Source organism: Malaclemys terrapin, chromosome 9 (assembly GCF_027887155.1).
Source record: "Malaclemys terrapin pileata isolate rMalTer1 chromosome 9, rMalTer1.hap1, whole genome shotgun sequence".
Classification (NCBI taxonomy): domain Eukaryota; kingdom Metazoa; phylum Chordata; order Testudines; family Emydidae; genus Malaclemys; species Malaclemys terrapin.
The window spans coordinates 27,526,454-27,551,757 of NC_071513.1; the positions used below are offsets into that span (position 1 = coordinate 27,526,454).

The window sequence follows — 25,304 nt, forward strand, 5'->3', positions numbered from 1 at the left end:
TGAGTAATTTCTTTGAAAGAGACTCAACTCTTGGTGTAACAGGCAAGGGACTTAATCAGGCTTGCTGGGAAGCAACTCTTCACTATAGGCGATGATTGTTAAATCGCTCTGCATTATGTGATGATGTGGTGTATATCTTGAGTCTCCAACTTTTGAAGTACAGAAGAAAAATGGGTTTTGAATTTTCTGAGCTTGTGGCCCTTTGAAAGCCTTTTTTGATTTACACTCCAGTAATCCTTCATGTTGACTCAAACACACGTGTGTTGAATACAATACAAATATCTAGCATTTGGATTCAGCTCTTCTTTGGACAATATTTGATTTCTCTGAGGGATTATTGATTTCTGTCTGTAATCCCTGAAGTGTTAGAAACAATAGGTTACAATTTTGTAGGGCTCCATTTATTTTCAAGGGAATAAAGAGGAAATTCAAATGATACCTGCTTTTGAAGGATGGGTGTGACATACCTGTGCCTACAGATATAGCAGTGGGCTGCACACATGCACCTTTTACTCCTGAGGGAATTCTGCGCCAAAGAGAAAAAATTATGCGCACAATATTTTAAAATTCTTCAAATTTTATTTATCAATAAATGTGGCTCCAGCATAGCAGTGGAAGCACAGGCCACTGGCTGCATTGAGGTGGGAGATCACCCTAACTCCCCCACATCCTCCCGGTACAGGAACTCGGCGGGAAGGCTGCACCCGACCCTGACACAGTGCAAGGGCTGGGCCTACCCCAGAAACACCCGGGGGGCCCTGCCTCTGCATCAGGTGTGGGCAGGCAGGCTCAGCTCAGCAGGATCCAAGTGTGGAGGGGCTTAGTGTGGGGTGAGAGGTTTCTGTGTGGGGCAGTCTGGGTGCGGGTGGCTCAGTGGTAGATTTGGATGCACAGGAGTTCGTTGTGGGATTCCGGGTGCAGGGGCAATAGGACTCTGCAGGGGATCCAGGTGAAGGTGAGTGGGGCTCAGTGGGGGGGTCTGATGACCACTCACTGCTGTATGTGAAATGGTTTGGTGAGTGGAGAGAAGTCGCAGCGTTCTTCCTAGAGGGCAGGTGTCCACAATACACAAGTTACCATCACATTTGGAACACTAATAGGCAGCCTCATCAGAGGAGTTGCAGATTCAGTGGACATAGAGACTAAACTGCTCTGCCTCCACTAGAAGTTGTCCCTCTACTACAGGGCTTGCAGCACCATGCTGGGCACTAGGGAATGTTTGAGTAGCAGTTACCCACATTTTACATTTTCTGTGCAGGATCTGGTCTCCTGGGTTGTCATTGTGGCACTTTGTACTAATGTACACCAAAAAGAATATTAAGGGGGAGTGAGAGATGTACAATGGACTATTTCTCTTAAAGGCAGTAACCAGGCCTAGAGAGAGAATTTGTAACAGCGCTGAGTGACCTGCACCCTTGGACTTGCACAGATAGATTGCTCTGCCTTTGAGCTTCTATTTGATCTCTGACTGGTTTATTTCCCTCTCTCCCTTCACACATCTTTTATTGTAGATCAAAAAACAGCAGCAAGATGTGTTAGGCTTCTTGGAAGTCAACAAGATTGAATTTGAAGAAAAAGATATTGCAGCCAATGAGGAGAACCGGAAATGGATGAGAGAGAATGTCCCGGAAGAGAGCCGACCAGCGAGTGGAAACCCATTGCCCCCTCGAATCTTCAATGATAGCCGATATCTTGGGGTAAGAAACCATTTGAAGCTTCTCCTTGGCCTTCTCTTTTTGACTTTCCTAGACTTTATCCTGCTGCCAACTACAATATTGCTCTGATGATGGCATATGCCAGATGCAACAGAAAAGGCATAGGTTATCAATTATGTGGTGACTGAGACGTGGCTTTTTCTCTATGAAGAGAAAGGGAATTTCCTTGTAACGGAGTCAAAATTTGAACCTAAATCTTCAGTATACTAACTAAGCTTGCATATTAAACTATGTGCCATGTGGCCCTCAAACAGAACATAAAAAACTGCACTGTGTTGCATGAAATGATTAATAACTGAGGGACTGATGGTTGAGAAAGAGTTAGTAATGAAGAGGTGCATGTATCTAGTAACTAACTATTGACATATATATGGATAACTCTTGTAGAAACAACGAGGAGTCCTTGGGGCACCTAAGCCCTGGTCTACACTACAGGGTTAGGTCGAATTTAGCCGCGTTAGGTTGATTTTATAATGAATGCGTCTACACAAGCAACCCCATTCCGTCGACATAAAAGGCTCTTAAAACCAACTTCTGTACGCCTCCCCAGCAAGGGGAGTAGCGCTAAAATCGACCTTGCTGGGTCGAATTTGGGGTAGTGCGGACGCAAATCTACAGTATTGGCCTCCGGGAGCTATCCCATAGTGCTGCATTGTGACCGCTCTGGACAGCACTTTGAACTCCGATGCACTAGCCAGTACACAGGAAAAGCCCTGGGAACTTTTGAATTTCATTTCCTGTTTGGTCAGCGTGGCGAACTCAGAAGCACAGGTGACCATGCAGTCCTCCTAGAATCGTAGAGCGTAGAATGTTTCTATGCTCCCCCTATCATCTCTGTCCCTGAGGTTATCACAGATTAGAAGGCGAAAAAACTGCACTCGCAATGACATGTTTTCTGAGTTCATCCACCTGCAACAATGTTTTTGCCCCATCAGGCCTTGGGAGCTTAACCCAGTATTCCAATGGGTGGCGGAGACTGCACCGCTCCGTAAGTTGATGCTAGCCACGGTAGTGAGGATGTACTCCGCCGACTTAATGTGCTTAGTGTGGACATACGCAATTGACTGTATAAAATCGACCTAATTTCATAGTGTAGACATATCATTAGAGACTAACAAATATATTTGGGCATAAGCTTTCGTGGGCTATAACCCACTTCATCAGATGCATGGAGTGAAAAATAAATAGGCAGGTATAAATATACAGCACATGAAAAGATGGGAGTTGCCTTACCAAGTGGGGAGTCAGTGCTAATGAGGCCAATTCAATCAGGGTGGATGTGGCCTATCCCCAACAGTTGACAAGAAGGTGTGAGTATCAACAGAGGGAAAATTACTTTTTGTAGTGACCCAGCCACTCCCAGTCTTTATTCAGGCCTAATTTGATAGTGTCAAGTTTGCAAATTAGTTCCAGTTCTGCAGTTTCTCGTTAAAGTCTGTTTTTCAAATGTTTTTTTGTTGAAGAATGGCCACTTTTAAGTCTGTTACTGAGTGTCCAAGGAGATTGAAGTGCTCTCCTACTGGTTTTTGAATGTTACAATTCTTGATGTCTGATTTGTGTCCATTTATTCTTTTGTGTAGAGACTGTCCAGTTTGGCCAATGTTTATGGCAGAGGGGTATTGCTGGCACATGATGGCATATATCACATTGGTAGATGTGCAGATGAATGAGCCCCTGATGGTGTGGCTGATGTGGTTAGGTCCTATGATGGTGTCCCTTGAATAGATATGCGGACAGAGTCGGCAACGGGGTTTGTTGCAGGATTTGGTTCCTGGGTTGATTTTTTTGTTGTGTGGTGTGTGGTTGCTGGTGAGTATTTGCTTCAGCTTGGGAGGCTGTCTATAAGTGAGGACTGGCCTGTCTCCTAAGGTCTGTGAGAGTGAGGTATCATCCTCCAGGATAGGTTGTAGATCCTTGGTGATGCACTGGAGAGGTTTTAGTTGGGGACTGTAGGTGATGGCTAGTGGCGTTCTGTTACTTTGTTGGGCCTGTACTGGAGTAGGTGACTTCTGGGTACGCTTCTGGCTCTGTCAATCTGTTTCTTCACTTCCCCAGATGGGTATTGTAGTTTTAAGAACGCTTGATAGAGATCCTGTAGGTGTTTGTCTCTGTCTGAGGGATTAGAGTAAATGCCCAAATAAATTCATTAGTCTCTAAGGTGCCACAAGGACTCCTCGTTGTTTTTGCTGATACAGACTAACACGGTTGCCCCTCTGAAATATTTTTTGTAGAACTCTCCTATAACATTCATAATAGCATTCAATTATATACAGTGTCACCTTCTTTCCTACAGCAGTGCAGAGCCCATGTGTATACCTGCAGGGTCACTTCACAGATGTCCTTTACCAATTAAATGCAGCCACCTTTACATTGCAGAGCTGTAGCTGTCAAATGAAGCATGACAATGTTACACAGTGGTTTAGTACAGGGAATGAAGAAAACTGTGCAACTGTAATGACAGGGGATGCCTCTCTATCATACGTTTTTCTAGGGCACCCATCACCATAGAATCGGAGTTCCATATACAGTAAGAAGGATTAGCACAGAATTATAGAGTAGTTGATAATAGACCGTTCTTTGCTTCTCGCTGGTTTTGGTGGCATTTGCTTATATTGTATTTTGTTGTAATTTGTTGGTGTGACGGGTTGGATCACAGAAACCCCCTTGGGGCTGCCAACTGATGTGCGAAGACTACTTCTGCTCCTGCTTTCCTGCCCTGTCAGCTTGAGACTCCAGAGCCCTGCCTGGTTTGAGCCAGACCCACTAGCCTGCTACAAACCCAGACCCAGATCTGAACCAGTTCCCGAACAGCTGTAGGCTTAATTGAAAACCGCTTAAGAAGTGTTCCTGTCTTTAACACTCAGATGCCCAACTCCCACTGGGGTCCAAACCCCAAATAAATCCATTTTACCCTGTATAAAGCTTTTACAGGGTAAACTCATAAATTGTTCACCCTCTATAACACTGATAGAGAGGTATGCACAGCTGTTTGTCCCCCCCCCCCCAGGTATTAATACATACCCTGGGTTAATTAATAAGTAAAAATGATTTTATTAAATACAGAAAGTAGGACTTAAGTGGTTCCAAGTAGTAACAGACAGAATAAAGTGAATTACCAAGCAAAATAAAATAAAACACACAGGTCTGAGCCTAATACGTTAAGAAAACTGAATACAGATAAAACCTCACCCTCAGTGGTGTTCTAGTAAGCTTCCTTTTACAGACTAGTCTCCTTCTAGTCTGGGTCCAGCAATCACTCATATCCCCTTCAGTTACTGTCCTTTGTTCTAGTTTCCTTAAGGTAGCCTCTCCACTCCCCAAGGATATCTTTTGAGCCAGCTGAAGACAAAATGGAGGGGTCTCCCGAGGGTTTAAATAGACTTTCTCTTGTGGGTGGATACCCTCTCCTATGCAAAGTCCAGCTCCAAGATGGAGTTTTGGAGTCACATGGGTAAGTCACATGTCCCTGCATGACTCGGAACTTACAGGTAGCAGCCATGGTTCACATGCTGCCTTGAACGTCATCAAGTAGACTTCTTATGTGGATTGGAGCCTTCCAAGATCCCTTAAGTGTTTCTCGATTGGGTACTTAACTTGCACATTTCTTTCTTAAGAAGCTGACCAAATGCTTTGCTAAGGCTATTTAGAAATCAAGCAAGTACACAGCCAATATTCATAACTTCGAACACAAAAATGAGACATGCATACAAATAGGATGAATAGATTCAGTAGATCATAACCTTTACATAGATATGTTACATGGTATATGTAGCATAAAACATATTCCTGTTATGTCATATATACATTCATAAGCATATTTCCATAAAGTCTTATGGGGTGCAATGTCACAGTTGGGTACTGAGCAAAGGTTTTTTCAGGATACTGAGTCTGTCGGTGTTCTCTGCAAATGACCAGCTGAGCGTTCTGTTCTCTCTCTTCTGGTAAGTTGCCCATAGTTGAGGTTTGAATCTGCCACAGGAGCACAGCCATGCTGAGTCCAGTTTGGTCTTTAGCTGCCAGAACCTTGGAGAGAAGGACTGAAGAAAAGTGTGATATAGGTAGCTTAAAGAGAGCAAGAGTGAGCCTGAAACAACAAGGGAGAAGGCGTTACTGGCAACTACATGGATTGCTCTAGAAAAATATTAAGTAAAAAACAAAACCGCATCTCCAAGAGAATAGAAGGAGATTCTCCTCCAGGCTAGAATGAAATTAAAGCCCTCAGCCTCTCTTTAATTGCTAGTCGTCCTGAATAACTGGTGGCCTGGATCCTAAAACCTCAGGGATATCACAACATGGTCAGTTTATACTCATTTGTTCTCATGCCAATGTTGTCCTTTAGCTTAAATAAGCTCCTCTTCTTCCCTAGTGTTTACCCCCTTGATGTATTTGTAGAGAGCTGTTGTATTCTCTCTCAGCCTTCATTTTGCTGGGTCAAACAAGTCAAGCTCCCTGATCATCCTAGTAGCTTTCTTTGACCCTGTTCTACTTTGAATTCATCTTTCTTGAACATGGGTGACCAGATAGTTTTGTAGATAGTTTTCCAGATGAGGGCTTACCAGTGACCTGTGCAATGGCATTAATACTTGCCTATCACTACTGAAAATAGCTTGCCTGGTACATCCTAGGATTGCATCACATTGGTTCTTCATAGTCATCCTGTGGTCAACTAATATACCCAGGTCTTTCTCCTACTCGACCATTTCCAACTGATGAGCACCCAGCTTATATTAGAAGTTCTTATTAGTCCCTAAGTGCATGGCCTTGTACTTTGTACTATTAAATTTCATCCTATTTCTGTTACTCCAGCGTTCAAAGGTCTTCCTGTATAATATTCCGATCCTCCGCTGTGTTGACAACACCTCCCAACTTTTTGTCATCTGCAGATTTCATTAGCACACGTTTACTTTTTGTGCCATGATCATTCCTGAAAATATTAAATAAGATCAGTCTCAAGACTGATCCTTGAGGAACCCCAGTAGTACTACCTCCAGCCCGATAGAACTCTCTTCAAAACAACCCATTTTTGTTTCCCATTTACCCAATTACTTACTTTACAATTCTTGTACTAATCCCCAGCTTCACTAATGATTTCCCATATTAAATGCTTTACTGAAGTCCAGATAAATGAGATCTGCTGCATTTCTCTTATCTAAATGATTTAATGGATCAAGTGGCAGAGAGGCAGATTTTCCTAACCATCATACAGGAGATTTTTGGTACTCTAATCTACTGGTTTAGAGTATGGTTCCCATAGGTTCTAATCCTGCCAGGTGATGAGATCCCCAACTTCCATTGACGTTAATGGGAGATGAAGCTACTTGCTCAGGCCCTAATAGGCTAAGATAGATGTCATTTCTTTTTATGTGTAAAGAATCATCAGCTGGAGGAGGAATGCCAAGAGAGCAGCACTCTGTTGCTGCAAAAATTCTCATGAGTGATGATTCTACTTGGCAGTTATTAGGAAAGATGCCATCAGCTTGGAAAGCTGGATCCAAATCACAGGAATTCAGCTTGCAGGAACTTAAATTATACATGAACCCCCACCTTTATATTTTTATCAGTTCCACTGTAAACATGAATTGGTACCAGCTTGTTTTACCTGGGGATGCATGTTCTGTGTGTACACGTGTAACCTGCTCAGCAGAGAGAATCATAGAATATCAGGGTTGGAAGGAACCTCAGGAGGTCATCCAGTCCAACCCCCTGCTCAAAGCAGGACCAATCCCCAACTAAATCATCCCAGCCAGGACTTTGTCAAACCTGACTTAATTATTTTTGTTGCCCTCCGCTGTACTCTTTCCAATTTTTCCACATCCTTCTTGTAGTGTGGGGCCCAAAACTGGACACAGTACTCCAGATGAGGCCTCACCAATGTCGAATAGAGGGGAATGATCATGTCCCTCAATCTGCTGGCAATGCTCCTACTTATACAGCCCAAAATGCTATTAGCCTTCAAGGGCACACTGTCAACTCGTATCCAGCTTCTCATCCACTGTAACCCCTAGGTCCTTTTTTGCAGAACTGCTGCCTAGCCATTCGGTCCCTAGTCTGTAGCAGTGCATGGGCTTCTTCCGTCCTAACTGCAGGACTCTGCACTTGTCCTTGTTGAACCTAATCAGATTTCTTTTGGCCCAATCCTCTAATTTGTCTAGGTCCCTCTGAATGCTATCCCTACCCTCCAGGATATCTACCACTCCTCCCAGTATAGTGTCATCTGCAAACTTGCTGAGGGTGCAATCCATGCCATCCTCCAGATCATTAATGAAGATATTGAACAAAACTGGCCCCAGGACCGACCCTTGGGGCACTCCTCTTGATACTGGCTGCCAAGTAGACATGGAGCCATTGATCACTACCCCCGTTGAGCCTGACGATCTAGCCAGATTTCTATTCACCTTATGGTCCATTCATCAGCCCATACTACTTAAACTTGCTGGCAAGAATACTGTGGGAGACCGTATCAAAAGCTTTGCTAAAGTAAAGGAATAACACATCCTCTGCTTTCCCTCATCCACAGAGCCGGTATCTTGTCATAGAAGGCAATTAGGTTAGTCAGGCATGACTTGCCCTTGGTGAATCCATGCTAATTGTTCCTGATCACTTTCCTCTCCTCTAAGTGCTTCAGAATTGATTCCTTGAGGACCTGCTCCATGATTTTTCCAGGGACTGAGATGAGGCTGACTGGCCTGTAGTTCCCTGGATTCTCCTCCTTCCCTTTTTTAAAGATGGGCACTCTGTTAGCCTTTTTCTAGTCATCCGGGAGCTCCCCGGATCACCATGAGTTTTCAAAGATAATGGCCAATGGCTCTGCAATCATATCTGCCAACTCCTTTAGCACCCTCGGATGCAGTGCATCCGGCCCCATGGACTTGTGCTCGTCCAGCTTTTCTAAATAGTCCTGAACCACTTCTTTCTCCACAGGAGGTCACCTCCTCCCCATGCTGTGCTGCCCAGTGCAGTAGTCTGGGAGCTGACCTTGTTTGTGAAGACAAAGGCAAAAAAAAGAATCGAGTACATTAGCTTTTTCCACATCTTCTGTCACTAGGTTGCCTCCCTCGTTCAGTAAGAGGCCCACACTTTTTCCTTGACTTTCTTCTTGTTGCTAACATACCTGAAGAAACCTTTCTTGTTACTCTTAACATCCCTTGCTAGCTACAACTCCAAATGTGATTTGGGCTTCCTGATTTCACTCCTGCTTGCCTGAACAATATTTTTATACACCTCCCTGGCCATTTGTCCAATCTTCCACTTCTTGTAAGCTGCTTTTTTGTGTTTAAGATCAGCAAGGATTTCACTGTTTAGTAAATATGGCAGACGACCAGCTTGGCTATTCTTACTACACATCGGGATGGTTTGTTCCTGCAACCTCAATAAGGAGTCTTTAAAATACAGCCAGCTCTCCTGGACTCCTTTCCCCCTCATGTTGTTCTCTCAGGGGATCCTGCTCATCAGTTCCCTGAGGGAGTCAAGTCTGCTTTTCTGAAGTCCAGGGTCCGTATTCTGCTGCTCTCCTTTCTTCCTTGTGTCAGGATCCTGAACTCGACCATCTCATGGTCACTGCCTCCCAGGTTCCCATCCACTTTTGCTTCCCCTACTAATTCTTCCCGGTTTGTAAGCAGCAGGTCAGGAAGAGCTCTGCCCCTAGTTGGTTCCTCCAGCACTTGCACCAGGACATTGTCCCCTACACTTTCCAAAAACTTCCTGGATTGTCTGTGCACCGCTGAATTGCTCTCCCAGCAGATATCAGGGTGACTGAAGTCTCCCATGAGAACCAGGGCTTGTGATCTAGTCACTTCTGTTAGTTGCCAGAAGAAAGCCTCGTCTGCCTCATCCCCCCCTGGTCTGGTGGTCTATAGCAGACTCCCACCACGACATCACCCTTGTTGTTCACACTTCTAAACTGTGACTATAAACTCTATGCATCAATAACTTGCCATGCAAGGGTCACCCTCTTCTGTAGCTGACAGGGTTGCTTTCCTAGTAGTTGTGCTAGGAATCAGGTTGCTGGACCATACAGAAGCAGGACACTCAAAACACTTGTTATCAAATGACTCCAGTGTGCATTAGCCTAAGGGCTTCAGGGAGGATTTAACAAATCTGTACACATTATTTAAAAAACTAAAACCTGAAAGTTACACGTTCAAATTTAACAACAGTTGAACATCTCCGATCTCCAGTTCACACAAACTGGCAGTTCCTTGTTTTGCCCTCTCTTCCCAACTGCCACAGAGCCTCACGGGATATTGCTCCTGACCACAGCATTCCCCTGCAGATTCCAGTCTACAGCATTCTGATTCAGCTAATTTCTCATGCTTCTGCCTGTAGATGGAGGGGCGTGTGAAACAGCCTGCCCTCAATGGCAGCTTCCTCACTAACTTCAACCCACAACTCAGCCTTCTCCGTATTACTGGCATTCCTCAGCTAGATGGTTCGCCAGGATTCTTGCATCAAAAGCATGCCCATCAGACGCAGAGAAAACCAGTGTTACAGCTTCAGTGAAAAGGGGGAGAAAGGGTAGGAAAAAAGCCTACATTAGGTCTGTAATGTGACTTTGGAAATCGGAGCTAGGGATGTGTGTGGTAATCGAAATGACGGGTGGCTTATGCAAGTCTCCTAAGCGTGATTAGCCAGTGTTTCGCAACTGTTTGTCAAAACCAGTTTCATTGTGTAGCTCTTTCCACACTTATCAGAGCCATGAGCATAGAGTCTCTGTGCTCAGGGCAGACTTGCATTCTCTGTGTTAGAAAATATACAGAAAGCAGGGTGTGTGTGGTGGTGGTTTCTCCCTCATTCTCCCCCTCCCCTTTTCTCCCGAGAAGTGGCTGTGTATGTTAGTGTTGCAGTTTTGTAACTTTAATTGAGCACCAAACATTGAGGCAGAGACCTCTAGTGTTTACTGGGCTAGTGCATTAACTGAGCTTACCTCAAAGCAGTGTGCAAAGGCAGATGTTGGCCTTTGGAGTGAGGAGAACCACTTGCTTTTGTGCATTCACATACACAAAAGCATTGAAAACAATGCCAGTGTAATGGCAAGGCTGTGACTTGAGGATTAGTAACATGAAGAAGTGTTTTTTTAGCTTTTCATTTTCAGATAATAGGTTTGAATCTGACTGAGATTAGTAGCAACACTTTGACATCTCCCGTGATGAAACAAGTTACGGGGCTCAGCTCTGTCCTTGTGGAGAGGCGTCCATGCCACAGCATTTGCTGCCTCCATCTGGCGCAATTATCAACAGTAACAGCAGAGACCAAGGACTGAATTGCCATGAATGTGGTGCTTCCCAGCAGGGCCGGCTCCAGGCACCAGCTTACCAAGCAGGTGCTTGGGGCTGCCACTTCGGAGAGGGGCGGCACATCCAGCTGTTTGGTGGCAATTCGGCGGAGGGTCCCTCACTCCTGCTCGGAGCAAAGGACCTCCCGCCGAATTGCCGCCGCAGATTGCGATCGCGGCTTTTTTTTGTTTTGTTTTGTTTGGCTGCTTGGGGTGGCCAAAACCCTGGAGCCGGCCCTGCTTCCCAGTCAAAGTCGAGGCATACTGGTGAAGCTGTCACTGCTTGTGGTTTACCTGTTGCCATCCTGGCCCCTTTCTCAAGTACTAAAATTTAAATTTACGGATACCAGAATTAGTGCTAGAAATATGAATTGACCTCTGAATTGTGCTTTAGGCCACATAAGTCCTGAAAAGTTTTAGTTTGCTCAGTGTGGGCTTTGGGAGAGGTGTATCGAACTAATACTTTATTATTTTTGGATGGCTCATAATCTCTCTCTCTCTTTCTCCCCACCTACCCCCTTCCATGAAGGATTATGAAGCTTTCTTCGAAGCTAGAGAGAATAATGCAGTGTATGCTTTTTTAGGCTTGACTGCTCCTCCTGGTTCAAAGGTAGGTGGTATTCTGTATTGTTTCAGACTAACATATACAACTTGTATTTACACTCTTGTAACAGGGTGGCTGACCCTGTTTATAGGCTAGAGGCCCCGAGGGAGGCGGGGGCAGCAAATCCTAGTTACTAGGTCTGTCGATTAATCACAGTTAACTCACACAATTAACTCAAAGAAATTAATCGCAATTAAAAAAATTAATCATGATTAATCACAGTTTAATCGCGCTGTTAAACAATAGAATCACAGTTTTAATATTTAAATATTTTGGGATTTTTTTGGATGTTTGGATGTTTGTTATGCTTTCAAATATATTGACTTCAGTTACAACACAAAATACAAAATGTACAGTGCTCACTGTATATTATTTTTATTACAAATATTTGCACTGTAAAAATGGTAAAAGAAATAGTATTTTTCAATTCACCTCATACAAGTACTGTAGTGCCATTGCTTTTATCGTGGAAGTGCAACCTACAAATGTAGATTATTTTTTGATTTATAATTGCATTCAAAAACAAAACAATGTAAAACTTTTAGACCCTAGAAGTCCACTCAGTCCTACTTCTTGTTCAGCCAACGGCCAAGACAAACAAGTTTGTTTACATTTATGGGAGATAATGCTTTCCTCTTCCTATTTACAATGTCACCAGTAAGTAAGAACAGGCATTTGCATGGGACTTTTGTAGTCGGCATTGCAAGGTATTTACATGCCAGATATGCTAAACAGTCATATACCCATTCATGCTTCGGCCACCATTCCAGAGGACATGCTTCCATGCTGATGACGCTTGTTAAAAAAATAATGCGTTAATTACATTTGTGACTGAACTCCTTGGGGGAGAATTCTGTGTCACGTTGTGGCGGGGTGACGACTCACCGGCACGGCGCTTCCTGCTGGTCGTCTAGGGAATTAGCTCTTCCCAGCCTGGAGCGCCCTCTGCAGGCCGGTGTCCCACCTGCCGCTGGCCCCATGTCCCTCCCAGCCCCTCTGTCAGGGTCCTGCCCCCAGCAGTAACCCGCAATTTGGGTCTCCCCACCCTGGGGAACCCCCAACTTCCTATCCCCATCTTGCCTCAGTGGCTACTGCCAGTCATCATCTAGCCTCCGCTTCCTGGGGCAGACTGCAGTCTATAAACCACTCATCATTGCCAAGTGGGGTTGGACCAGCTGTCTCTGTCTATATCTGGACTGCCCCTCTGCAGCCCCAGTACCTTTGTGGGCCCTTAACTCGGCCTGCAGCCTGGGGCTTTGCTAGGCTGGAGCTCCCCCGTTCCCTCTGCCCTTCCCCAGCACTGCTCCATCCTAGGTACCCTCCTCAGCTTCCCAGGCAGCCACGTCCTTCTCTCACTGAAGCTAGAGAGAGAGTCTTTTTCTGGCCTACAGCCCTCTTATAAGGGCCAGCTGGGCCCCGATTGCACTGGCTATAGCTGTGGCTGCTTTCCCAATCAGCCTAGCTTCTCCGCCACAGCCCTCTCCAGGGCTGCTTTAACCCCTTCAGGGCCGGAACGGGGTGACAACCCCGCTACACCCCTATTCTGTTTTACCCAGATTCTGCCATATATTTCACGTTATAGCAGTCTCGGGTGATGACCCAGCATATTTGTTTTAAGAACACTTCCACTGCAGATTTGACAAAAGAAGGTACCAATGTGAGACTTCTAATGATAGATACAGCATTTGACCCAAGGCTTAAGAATCTGAAGTACCTTCCAAAATCTGAGAGGGACGAAGTGTGTAGCATGCTTTTAGATGTCTTAAAAGAGCAACATTCTGATGCGGAAACTACAGAACCTGAACCACCAAAAAAGAAAATCAATCTTTTGCTGGTGGCATCTGACTCAGATGATGAAAATGAACATGCATTGGTCTGCCTTCTTTTGAATCGTTATCGAGCAGAACCCATTATAGCGTGGATGCGTGTCCTCTGGAAAGGGGTTGAAGCATGAAGGGACGTCTGAATCTTTAGCGCATCTAGCATTAGGGTGACCATACGTCCCAATTTTATCGGAACTGTCCCGATATTTACTTTTGTCCCGTGTCCCGACCAATGTTTGGTCGAGACACTGGACAAAGAAGCAATTTTTGCCCTCCTCTCTGGCTCGCTCCCCCCCGCCCCAACTCCACTCCCTCCTTTCCCCATTGGATAGCTCCCCAAATCCCCACCCTGGCCCCGCCTCTTCCCCACGCACTCCGCTTGCGCACCGATCAGCTGTATAGCGGCGGCACAAGCGCTGGAGGGAGGCCAGACACCAGCATGTGTGGCGCGGCCGCCATGAAGATTAAGAAGGTGGTGCGGTGCAGCAGCTGTGCATGGAGGCCAGCGGAGGAGGGATGTGTGGATGGGGGATGGAGGGAGGAGGGTCGGGCAGTTGCTCCAAGTCCTCGCTCTTGGCGCGGCGGCTGTGGGGTGTCCGGGGTGCGGCATGTAAATATCTTGTGACGCTGGCTATGACTGTGCCATGCAAACGTCTGTTCTCACTTTCAGGTGACGTAAACAAGAAGGGGGCAGGATTATCTCCTTAAATGTAAACAAACTTTTGTCTGAGCGATTGACTGAACAAGTAGTAGGACTGAGTGGACTTGTAGGCTCTAAAGTTTTACATTTTTACTTTTGAATGCAGGTTTTTTGTACCTAATTCTACATTTTTAAGTTCAACTTTCATGATAAAGAGATTTGACTATAGTACTTGTAATGGGGGAATTGAAAAATACTATTTTTTTTTGGTTTTTTTACATTGCAAATATTTGTAATAAAAAATAAATAGAAAATGAGCACTGTACATTTTGTATTCTGTTGTAAGTGAAATCAATATATTTGAAAATGTAGAAAACATCCAAAAATATTTAATTAAATGGTGGTGGTATTGTTTAACAGCATGATTAGTCATTTATTTGCACAATTAATCGTGATTAATTTTTTTAATCACTTGACAGCCCTACTAATTACTAAATAGGCATACTTCAGAAGGGATGAGATGATTCCCTTGTAAAGTGCAGCAGGAAGCTGCAGGGAGTGGGGAGTGTTTGAGGAGGCAGAACTGAAGGAAGCTATGGCAGAGGAAATGCAATGAGCCAGAAGCTCTTGCAGGAAACCCTTTGCTAGTGGGGAAAAGTTTGGGCCTGGAAGTCGGAGGGCTAGGGAGAGCAGACGCCAGAGAAGTATGGAGAGTTGCCCCAGCAATGAAGGATTGGGTGTGGCTTGCTAAAGCAGGAAAGTTCCTGAGACACCTGGGGAGTTTTGAGACAGTACCTAAGAGAGGAGGTGCTGTACTTAGTTTAAGGCTATGGATAGACTTTTTGTGTGTGTTTATTTTGAATATCATGCCCATGAAACCAGACCCTAAGGAGGGGTATTTCTGAACAGACAGAATCCTTTTGTGAGTCATTGAGGGGAAACTGAGGCAGACTACCTGTAGTGTGTCGCAACCTACAGGTCACAAAAGGGTGCTTGCGAAGCAGCAAGCCTGTTCATAGCTCTCTTGTCCTTGTCCAGTCACAACAGGTAATATCATGTTTTGTCTGTTAATGTGTTGTGGTTGCTGTGTGTATGTATTCCAGTGGATCTGACATTCACTTTCTAAAGAGTTTTGCTTTGAGCATGGGCATTACTGCTCCATTTATTTGGAGGATGCAGCATTCACCAAAAGGCTTGTCTCCTCCCCCTCCCTCCCCCCCCTCTGCCCCCCTACCTTGAGACCAGGATGATTCAGTGTGCAGACTTGTTACTGTAATGGGTGACATTGGTTTTGTAACTTCACGGTGGCCCCAATCCTGATTCCATTTAAGTTAATGGTAAAGCCCCTGTTGACGGAAATAGGAGCTAGATCAGGCCCTGCATTAGTATTTGATGTCTCTTGACTTTGGACAGTGTCTTCTGTACAGACCCATAGGCAGACACAATCCCTGCTCAGAGGAACTTCTATTCTAGTACATTTCACTAGAAATCCTGGGGAAAAGAAATTGAAAGAGAGCCCCCCCCCCCGCCCTCCCCCCCCCCCAAAAGAAAGAAATTCAAATAAACAAGACACTAAGATTTTGCAATGGAATATGTCTTGAATATGCTGCTCAGGTTTTTTGCAACCGATTTGCCATAGATAGCTCAATCTTAGAATGTTCTTTTCTTGCAAATCCTCCATTACCTGAAGCTGTGTCTTTTCTTTACCATTTATAAAATGGGTTGCTGTAATACAGATCCACCAAACTGAATTCCTCTCTTGATTTTGATGCGATAGGACATGAATGCTTTATGCATTTTACTGGCGGTCATTAGGATCCCTGAGTCACTGTTAAGGTTTTCAGTACCAGCCTTTTTGTTCACATGGATAAACTTTATTTATTTAAGAATTAGGAGGCGACTTGAAACGCTTCATTCTGCATACATTTCATCCAGACACCTGAGCTAAGATAGTCTGTGAGCCGTTAGTATTAACAGGTGCAGTTGCAGGTCAGGTTGAGGCTCAAAATTCTGGGGGCCAGATTAATCTCCTGAGGTAACTCCATTGATATCACTAGTGATGAATATGGCCCATTCTTTCTGTGTCTCAGATCTACAAAGTTCAAGAGTAACAAAAGACAGTGGTACATGCCCATATTAATGTTTAATGGGGTCAAAAGGCCAATTGCACACAATGCAATACTTATTTAAATTCCGTAGGGATATTTTAAATGAACCCATGTCAGGTTTTGGGAGCATCTGCAGAATATTGAACAGAATCTGTACAAATTGGACAAATGCACAAAAACTAGCCCCAGTCACTCATACCTGCAATCACTTTTTGCTCACGAAATCCTAGCCCCAGCCTTCCAGGTATTGAGGTCCTTGCGTGCAGTGCAACCAGTGCATTTCTACTACGTAGGAGGGCCCAATTTATAGAGCAAAGACTTCGGCTTTGTGAGCGATGTCATTCACAGAGCTTTTGGGAGCAAGCCAGACCAGGAGCTGCTGCAGTCGGAGCTGTGGAGCAGCCCCACAGCTGTGGCAAGAGAATTCCTACCCACCCACATACACACCATGTGCTCAGGATTCTCGCCGCACACAGCCTGCCGACTTGGGCTCCGCACTCGGTGTTCCCCCAAAGGAGTTCAGTCAGACTGAAAGACAAAAGCATGCTGGGTCAGATTCTGTTCTGTTCCAGCCACGCAGCCCCACTGAAGTCAGTGAATTGTATATCTATCAATAGAAGCAGATTGCTCAATCTGAGTCTGATCCTGGAAGGTGCTGAGCATGCTCCCCTCCCACTGAAGTCAATGGGGTTCAGTGGGACGGGTGAGCACCGAGAGGGCTGGATCCTGTAAGGGGCTATCACTGATGTCCCATGTAGAAACATCACAGCTGACATAACCAACTTGATTAATTCTTTGACCGACACTTAATAACTGCAGTGAAGGAAAACCCACTCTCCAGGTGGGCGCGGCCATTTGTCAGCCTGATTAAGGGTGACTGGAAGGAAAAGATCATTGTAAAAAAGAGAAACAGGTGCAGTAGCATTATTTATTTAATCCCTATATTGCCTTCTAAGTTTTAGGGGACCATTTAGTAAATGGGATATAACCCTATACTATGTGACTTGTACCCACAGAGATCTATTACTTTTGCTATCAGCTTAATTTCTGGCAAGTGTGCTCCCACTAAATGCTAGCAGATCAAACTGATTGGCTGTTAGTTAAAATGAGAAATTTACCTTTAAAATGTTTGGATATCAGTGTATGGCAGATAAGGAAAACATCCTTGCAGCTGGAGGGACCATGCTTGGCTATATTATATAATAGCTATCTACATAATCCCTTTGAACAGTGTTATGTAAAATGGAAGGAGGTATCAGAGCAGCTGCGTACCACACATCTGGGAGAGAGGAGTTTTGACAGCACGCTCTCTGTGTTCCATGAGAGGTTCAGAGAATTTGTTTGACAGCAGTACAGAGGTGTTATGTAAAGTGAATAGCATTAGGAGCCAAGCCTCTACAACATTATTAGAGATACAAATAGCTATTTATTGAGCATCAATTGTTTGTTCAATGCTCTGCACACTTGGGGGGAAATACATGATCCTATAGATAACACTGGAATAAAGTAAATACAGACAGCTTGATACATTAATTGTCCAGGCTTCAAGGGATGCTGGTCTCTTCCATGCATGCATGGCTTGAGGAGTTAAAGCTTATGACTCATTGTTTTTTAAGGGCTGACAGTATGCTCAGTGAAAGGTGTCATGGGAGAAATTAGCTTTAAGGAAGGATTTGAAAGGGGAGAGTAGCAAGGGGCCCGATCCTCTGAAGATCTGAGCCCTTCGTAAAAATCTTGCAGCATTGGATCTGAGAAAGGAGAGGAAGTTGATTGACCTTTGAGAGAAAGAGGGCAATGTGTTTACTATGGAGTGCACTTTGTGATGGGAGGGGTGTTCTGAGCTCCCTGCTCCCAAAGGCCTGGACTGTGGTGCCTTTCCCTCAGGCATAGCGGGCTGGCATCTGGCCAGAGGGAGCTACTAGAAGCTGACAAGAAGCACAACACCTTTCATCGGTTCCATGCTGCCGTGTGAGATACTGCTACTCTCTGGAAAACATGGGGCATCTTTTTCCTTCCCTGTCCTATTGCCCCTCTTTCCTCTCTGCTCCTTTCTCACCCTCCTTCTCTGCCACCTCCCCATTGAATAAACTTTGTGTGGATGCCTCCCATACCACCAGGTGATTGATGCTCTGCCATCAGAGCAGAGTACAGATTACAGGGAGTATAGGAGACCTGAATCAGTGGTGCAGAGCTACCCGCTGTTCCCACGCTCTTGAATTTAAAGGGAGTAAGATATGTTACACAGGCAAATGGCCAAAAAGCAACAACAACCAGAATCATCCACCAATTCTAAGATAACGGAAATATGCAGGGCACGTACTCCCCTTTGGCTGAGGTCATTCACGGTGCCTCTTTTCTTCTCCTTCACGTGAGGAGTTTTGTAAAAATTTTGCATAATTTCCCTTTTCTGAGTATCGATTTACTTATATTGCATATTTGTAAAACAGACATAACTGTTCACGCTCATGATGTAGTGCCAGAGTTTCAAAAGAGCTCTGCTCCCATGTAAGCACCAAAATAAATGGCCAGATTTTCAAAAAAGCTCAGCACATTGTGTGATGGTCTCTTCTTGAAATTTTGCCCATAAGTCCCACAGTGGAAGATCCTGAGTGCTGAGCTCTTGGCAATCTGGCCCTTAGTGTGAAGACACTTACAGTGGATCTAGTTAGCATTAAAATCGAATTAAATTTAATCTTCATTTTTATTAAGAAATGAGGACAATAGCAAAAGTGATTTTGAGAAAAGTAAGTCTCCTTTTGCTTTCCCTCCATTTTGTCAATCTATTCCCTTTCCTTCTGAAAACTGAAGACCAGAAGGTGTGGGGTATTTTTTTTAACCATTTCTTCTGAAAATTCTCATTACTAAGCAATTCTAGAGCTTAGTTGACATGTCAGTTACATTGTTTCTGTTATGACAAAGTTAATTAGCCACTTCACTGCATTATAGTATTAATTTAGATGGTAGATTAAATCTCTCCAAGAACCTGTTTTATATTTCCATAGTGAAATTGCTTCATGCTTTTTTATACAAAGTTCCCCCCTCCCCCATCTTATCTAGCAGTCATGCTTCAAAAAGTCTGTCATTCTCTAGGCTTTAACAATGGTTTAATCATTTTTTTTGTAGCCTAACATGAATAATGAAAGAAAATATTAAATCTGATCGTTTACTTTTAACACACTGTTTGGATAGCAAACATGACCTATCATGGTCTGGAAAACCTAGCAGCTAGTGGAGAGAACATGCATTCTTTGGTTACACCTGCAACTCCCATTTGAATTCAGTGGAAGTTGAGGATACTTAGCACTTTAGGGGAGTGGGCCCTTATCAATGTATGGCAGGACCTTGCCCCAGAGAAGTAAATGGGAGATCTTCATTTGACTTGAAGGCTCAGGGCGACTTGCTTTTTTGGCTATGTATCACTGGAATTTTTTTATCATGTAGTACAGATGTCCACTCGTAACAAAAAATATACAGATTGTTACCTTTGATAAAGTACTTATTAATCCTTATTTTATTATTTCAGGAAGCTGAAGCACTGGCGAAGCAGCAAGCATGAATTTCAACTGCCTTAAATGTTCTGTAAACGGAACTTCCACAGCTTTTTATAAAATAGAAAATTGTCTCTGCTTCAAGAAAAATAGATTTAATTTCTAACATTTTGATTGGTGCTTGCAGCATCCACGGTACATGAATATAAATTTGAACACGGTGAATATGGGAACATTAGGGTAGAGAGCATGGAAGACACTATTGCAAAGTTGGAAGCATAGGTAACTGAATCAATTAGAAATGATTGATTTAAAGTGGTTTAAACTATGTCTGGGCAATTGATCCATTTTTGTAAACTTAAAGAAAACCTATTTTAGTACTAATTATGCAGATAAACTTACACCTAAAGATCCAGCTATTTAAACATAGGAGAAAACGAGCAACAACATAAAACCTTATCAAATAACTCTAGTGCCTGAATTGCCTCAAATATTCTTGAACAATACAAAAATACAGTAACTTCTCAATGTCTTTTTAAATTGTGGCTTAAAATGAAATTCTAAATGTTGTGTAGCGTAGTAACCATTGTAATCGCTTATGGAAATTATGACATTTGTTCTTTTGTAGAGTGAAGATTTAAAATTGTATTGTAACACATTGTACAGATCTTAAAAAAAAAATTTGCTATGTATTTCTCATTTAAGTGATCAATGTGGGGGGGCCTTTTCCACAAAAAAGAGATTGAGCAGTGGATAACATTTCCATTGGCAAGTTCACCACATAGCTCTCTAACCATGACTTGATTACATGTTTGTGTGCTAGATTTAGTGCACTTCAATGAAATACAGTATGGACTAATTCCTAGGCAGTATCACAAATAAGCCAAAATGGCCAGAAATGGCATTTCCTTACATGTGTAAGAGCTAAAGCCTTTAATGTAATATTCTACAAGGTCACATTGTTTATAGTTTTAGGCATTTGGTTGCATGTTCTAGAGGTTACTAGTTGCATATAGTAGTTTTTCATATGGGGATCTAAAAGTAAATGTTTGAGTTGTAACAAGTATTGTAATTGAGTGGGGGCGGGGGTTCTTTCAAGTTTTAAGTTGATTTGTATTGCCATGGAATTAGTGAATCCTATTAAAGAACAGCATTCTGTATCAGTGAATTCACCAAGTGCAATATTAACCCATTCCATGCCTTAGGTATACATCAGTTATTTGGCAAAGGGGAATTCACTTAGCCTGCATATTATGGCCATCCACTGGAAAATCATGAAGACTGATTTAAAATCCTAATCATAGGTGCACCTGATGTGGTAAGGAGTAGTTTTAAAATTTACATGTGTGATTTTTAAATATCTTGCACAGTATAAACCACTCTTACTTCCTGAATGCATCGACACCATAAATCCTGTAGTTGTGGGGGCATTCTACAAGCACAGCCCACAAATTTTATTTTCATCTGCTTTATAACATAGAAACAGGTGGTATAGATCAGTAAAAGACTTACAAAGGTTTTATGCCGCTTGCAAACTGTAGCATATCATGGCCATTCAGTTACTTATACTGATGCAATAAAAGTTATGTAGTGCTTTAAAATGCTTGCTGAGACATTTATAATTCTAAGATCCAAAATTAGTGACAGGATAGAAGTAAAGACTTAATTATACTCTACAACAGAATAATTAAATATTTTCCTCTTGCCAACATATTTCTTTTGGGCTCTGCATTTCCCCAGCTGCAAGAAGTGTCTTCATCAACAACAAAATAAGTAGCAGAGAAATGTTTTTCCTTGCACAGTTGAGAGCAGTTTGGCTCCCACACAGTGAATGGCAAAATCCCCATAGATTTCAGCATGAGCAGGACTGGGCCTGTAATGGTGTTTGGAACCTAGCTAGTTACATTAGCATTTAGTCCATGGTTTTTCTAATTTTGAGCCTGGGAATAGACATTTTGTAGTTTCTGCTTACAGATGCCTGACCCTTGTCCCTGTGTATATGAAAGTAGGACAGTTAAAAGTTGCCTAATCTTCAGGATGAACCCATAGCATATTTTGTGCTTTCTCTCTAGAAGGCTTACTATTAATTGCTGGGGAGGGGAGGAGATTATTATTGGGTTTTTTATTTTTGTTGTTTTAAATCAAGTGTCTGCCTTTCATGATTCAGCATGACTTAGTCTTTTTATATAAGATCTCTGGTATTATTGGCAGTATCTCTTTTATCCCTAGACCTACTAGATGCCTTTGAGGAAATGAATAAGAATATTGAAAGGAGTTTTGTGAAGAAAATGGAATTTGACATACAGGTTGCTATACTCCTGCTGATTCGCTGTGTTTCCTGTGTAAACAAAATGTGGCATTACTTTTTGTGAATTGCATCCATTATTTGAAGAAGCTATAACTGAAAATTATTGCCAAATTTTGTCAGCTCAGTGACACAAAACATTCTGAAACAAGGTCATCTCTATTTCTGATCTTTGAGAAAGTTGCCAAGTTTTAAGAAAGCAATGTCCATTCCCCCTTCCAGACCCTCTTCTTTGCCAGATGGTAACACTCAAACTGCATCTGCATTCCCCTGAGGAAGCAGTATGAAGACAGGGATTGGCTTATTTTTTCTGTTGTCTGGGGGAAAAAGCATGAACATAAACTGAAAAATATCTAAGTGGTCTGTTCTTGTTTTGGCCTGTATGTAGAACTCACAGTAGTATTAATGTAGATTTCATGCATGTGTTTAGGAGTGACAGAGGTGAGAATATACCTGTGTGGTGTTCTCAACATATTGGTTCTGTGGTTCACATTACTATGTTTTTAGGTCAAACATGGATGTTGCTTCTTAAGAAGAACTTGTTCATTTCTTCTTGCCCCTGTCTTTTTTTCTGTATAGAAGGTAAGGTGATGAGGCATCAAACTCTTTCTTACTAGTTATTGATGTATCATTCCAATAAAATTGTTTTAGAATGTTTTTTCATTATATTAGTTTGATTTTTGTTGGGTGTTTTTGGCTTGGTATTTTCAGTGTTGGAAAGGATCCTCTTTGTTTAGCTTGCAAAGCAAATCTGAGTACATTCAACCAAAAGAGTTGCTTTAAAATTTCAGTATCTGTAGCAGCCACAAAATTAATGCAGTGAATACATTCCCCTTCCCTCCCCCCGATTACTATTAATTCATGTTAATAGTTTCGTGCCCTGTTGCTGGAATTAAGCTTATTAGTCTCATCGATGTATTCACACCACTTAAATGATCTGTGTTAGAAAATGTGTGTCAAATATAGTTTTTACCCCACATCTACACTCCCTCCTCAAACTGATGTTGAATCTAATTGATCTAGATCCCTGGTTCTCAACCGGGGGTACGCGTACCCCTCGAGGTACACAGATTTTCAAGGGGGTACATAAGCTCATGTAGATATATAGCCTGTTGTAAAACTTGGCAAATAAAAAGCACTAGCGAAGTCTGTACAAACTAAAATTTCATACAATGACTTGTTTATACTGCTCTGTATATTGAAATATAAGTACAATATTTACATTCCAATTGATTTATTAATTATATGGTAAAAGTGAGTGTGTCAGCAATGTTTCAGTAATAGTGTGCTGTTACACTTTTGTCTTTTTATGTCTGATTTTGTAAGCAAGTAGTTTTTAAGTGAGGTGAATCTTGGGACGTTATGCAAGACAAATGAGACTCCTGAAAGGCGTACAGTAGCCTGGAAAGGTTGAGCACCACTGATCTAGAGTGTATGGCTAAGTCAACCAGCTTCACCTTTTGTAGTAAAGCTTGTTAGACAACCTAGCCTGCTTTGCCACAGTGGATATTGAACTCGGTTGAACCTATCTATAAGGGTGGGACATGTTCATACTTGTTGCAGGAGGGACAGTGGGTCATATGTTTGATGTTACATTAAACTAAAACATAGTTCATTTTTGTAATGTGGCAATTGCTGTGGTGATACTAAGTAGGTGGGACAGAAATCTAACATTCATCTTTATTTAGAGGTTCTGTATTTATATCAGCTCTGTAAGATAATAAAAAAATTATTTGTCTTGGGGCCCAATCCTCCTATCTTTATACATGTGAAAGTCCTGTTGAGTTCAGTGGCAGTTTTGAGTTTGAATCTGACAAGATCAGGCTATATAGATGCAGCTTCAGAATGAAGTTCCCTGGTAAAAGAATCCTCCTTCAAGCAGATCAGGAAACAACATATTAAGGGCCTGGTCCTGCAATCCTTACTTATGTGAGTAACCCTGATTCATAAAAGAGAGCTAATAGGAGTCAGGATTTCCAGGATTGAGTCCTAACTCACTGCAGTTCTAATATCTGATCTGGCTGGTTGATTCAGTAGCCAAATAATAGCTCTCAGAGGGTCTATGTGCTTTGCATGTTCAGTTATTAAACCAGCTAGCAATCTTTCTACATGATGCTATAGAAGCACTAAACTGAATTCCCAACCATAAATTGTACTGTACATTGTCACGAGAATTCCAGACTCTATTCACGTGTTTTCAGTTGAACTATTATTTGTATGTGTGTGTTTAGGTTTTTAAAGAATGTTTTTGAATGAGGAAAGGGCATATTTACTTACCTATTTATAGGATGAACTTTTTTCTTGTTTCTAAAACAGAATAAAGCAGAATTGGGAGCAGTTATCACAGTTACTGTCATGTCTTTGAATAGTGTCTTAGTTCTGTTGTATCTTCCACTCTCACTTGCCATTATTTGGTATTTTAATAAGTGGTCCATAATGTCATTTAGGAAAAGTGTCTTTTGTGGTCTCTCATCACAAGGAATCCCATTTGCTTTTACCTTATATGTTTCACTTGTATAACACAGATTCATTTCATGTTTTGTTTACTGTTTTAAAAATTTAGTCTTAAAAGCAAAGAATATTGTTACTCAGAAATGCAAAGCTCTTCAATAAAAAATGAATTCCAAAAATCTGCAATAAAAACTGCATGTCTGCATTTAATGTTTACTTAACTTGCTGTTTCAGGTTACAGTGGTGTGCACTGTAATAATAAATTTTTACTATACACAGTTCTGTTCATTTTTTTTTATTTTTTTCCATATTTTGTTGTTGAAGCATTTCAGTGTCATGTACTCATTACTCAGTTATTTGGAAATCTACTGGGAACTGGAATGCCTCTGCAGTGTTTATTGCTAATTTAATCCATGTTTAACTTGGATGTAGAGGAGCCCTTGCTAACAATTTATTAGGGATTATGAATTTTGTGGCTATGGTTTCACTGCAGAGTTAACTTGAGTTATCTACACTCAAGTTACTTCTCTCAAGTTAGTCTACTTTGAGTGAAAGTGGTCAGTCTGCAAAATAACAGTTGAGCTGCTGTGTCCACACTGGCGCTGCAGTCCCTCGGGTGTTGCACTAAGACTTCTGGGGGAATATCCCAGAGTCTTTCAGTAAACTGAGCTGGTTTATGAATACTTTCCCAGTGAAGTGTGGAAGAACTTGTCTGTCATTTCTGGGTACACTTGGGGTACAGTGGGAAAGCATTGGAGGACTAGTAGCACTCCAGTGGAAGCAGCCTGTATCCACACTACACAGTGGCTATGTTAGCAGCTGAGCAGTACTAACTTAAGCTTTAGACTACAATCCTCTTTATAACAGAAGACAGTTATCAGATTCCCCCATCACTCTTC

The 25,304-nt window shown here is 42.5% G+C and overlaps 1 protein-coding gene across 1 annotated transcript in view; it reads left to right on the plus strand.

Annotated features, from left to right (window-relative positions):
- The window catches only part of SH3BGRL (SH3 domain binding glutamate rich protein like), a 64,000-nt gene extending 39,317 nt beyond the window's left edge, over positions 1–24,683 (plus strand). The window contains exons 2-4 of the mRNA XM_054040773.1: positions 1,512–1,697; positions 11,516–11,596; positions 19,685–24,683. Of these exons, the coding sequence (XP_053896748.1) occupies positions 1,512–1,697; positions 11,516–11,596; positions 19,685–19,717 (300 nt within the window). The 3' untranslated portion in view covers positions 19,718–24,683. The remainder of the gene's footprint in view (positions 1–1,511; positions 1,698–11,515; positions 11,597–19,684) is intronic.
- The last annotated feature ends 621 nt before the right edge of the window (positions 24,684–25,304 follow it).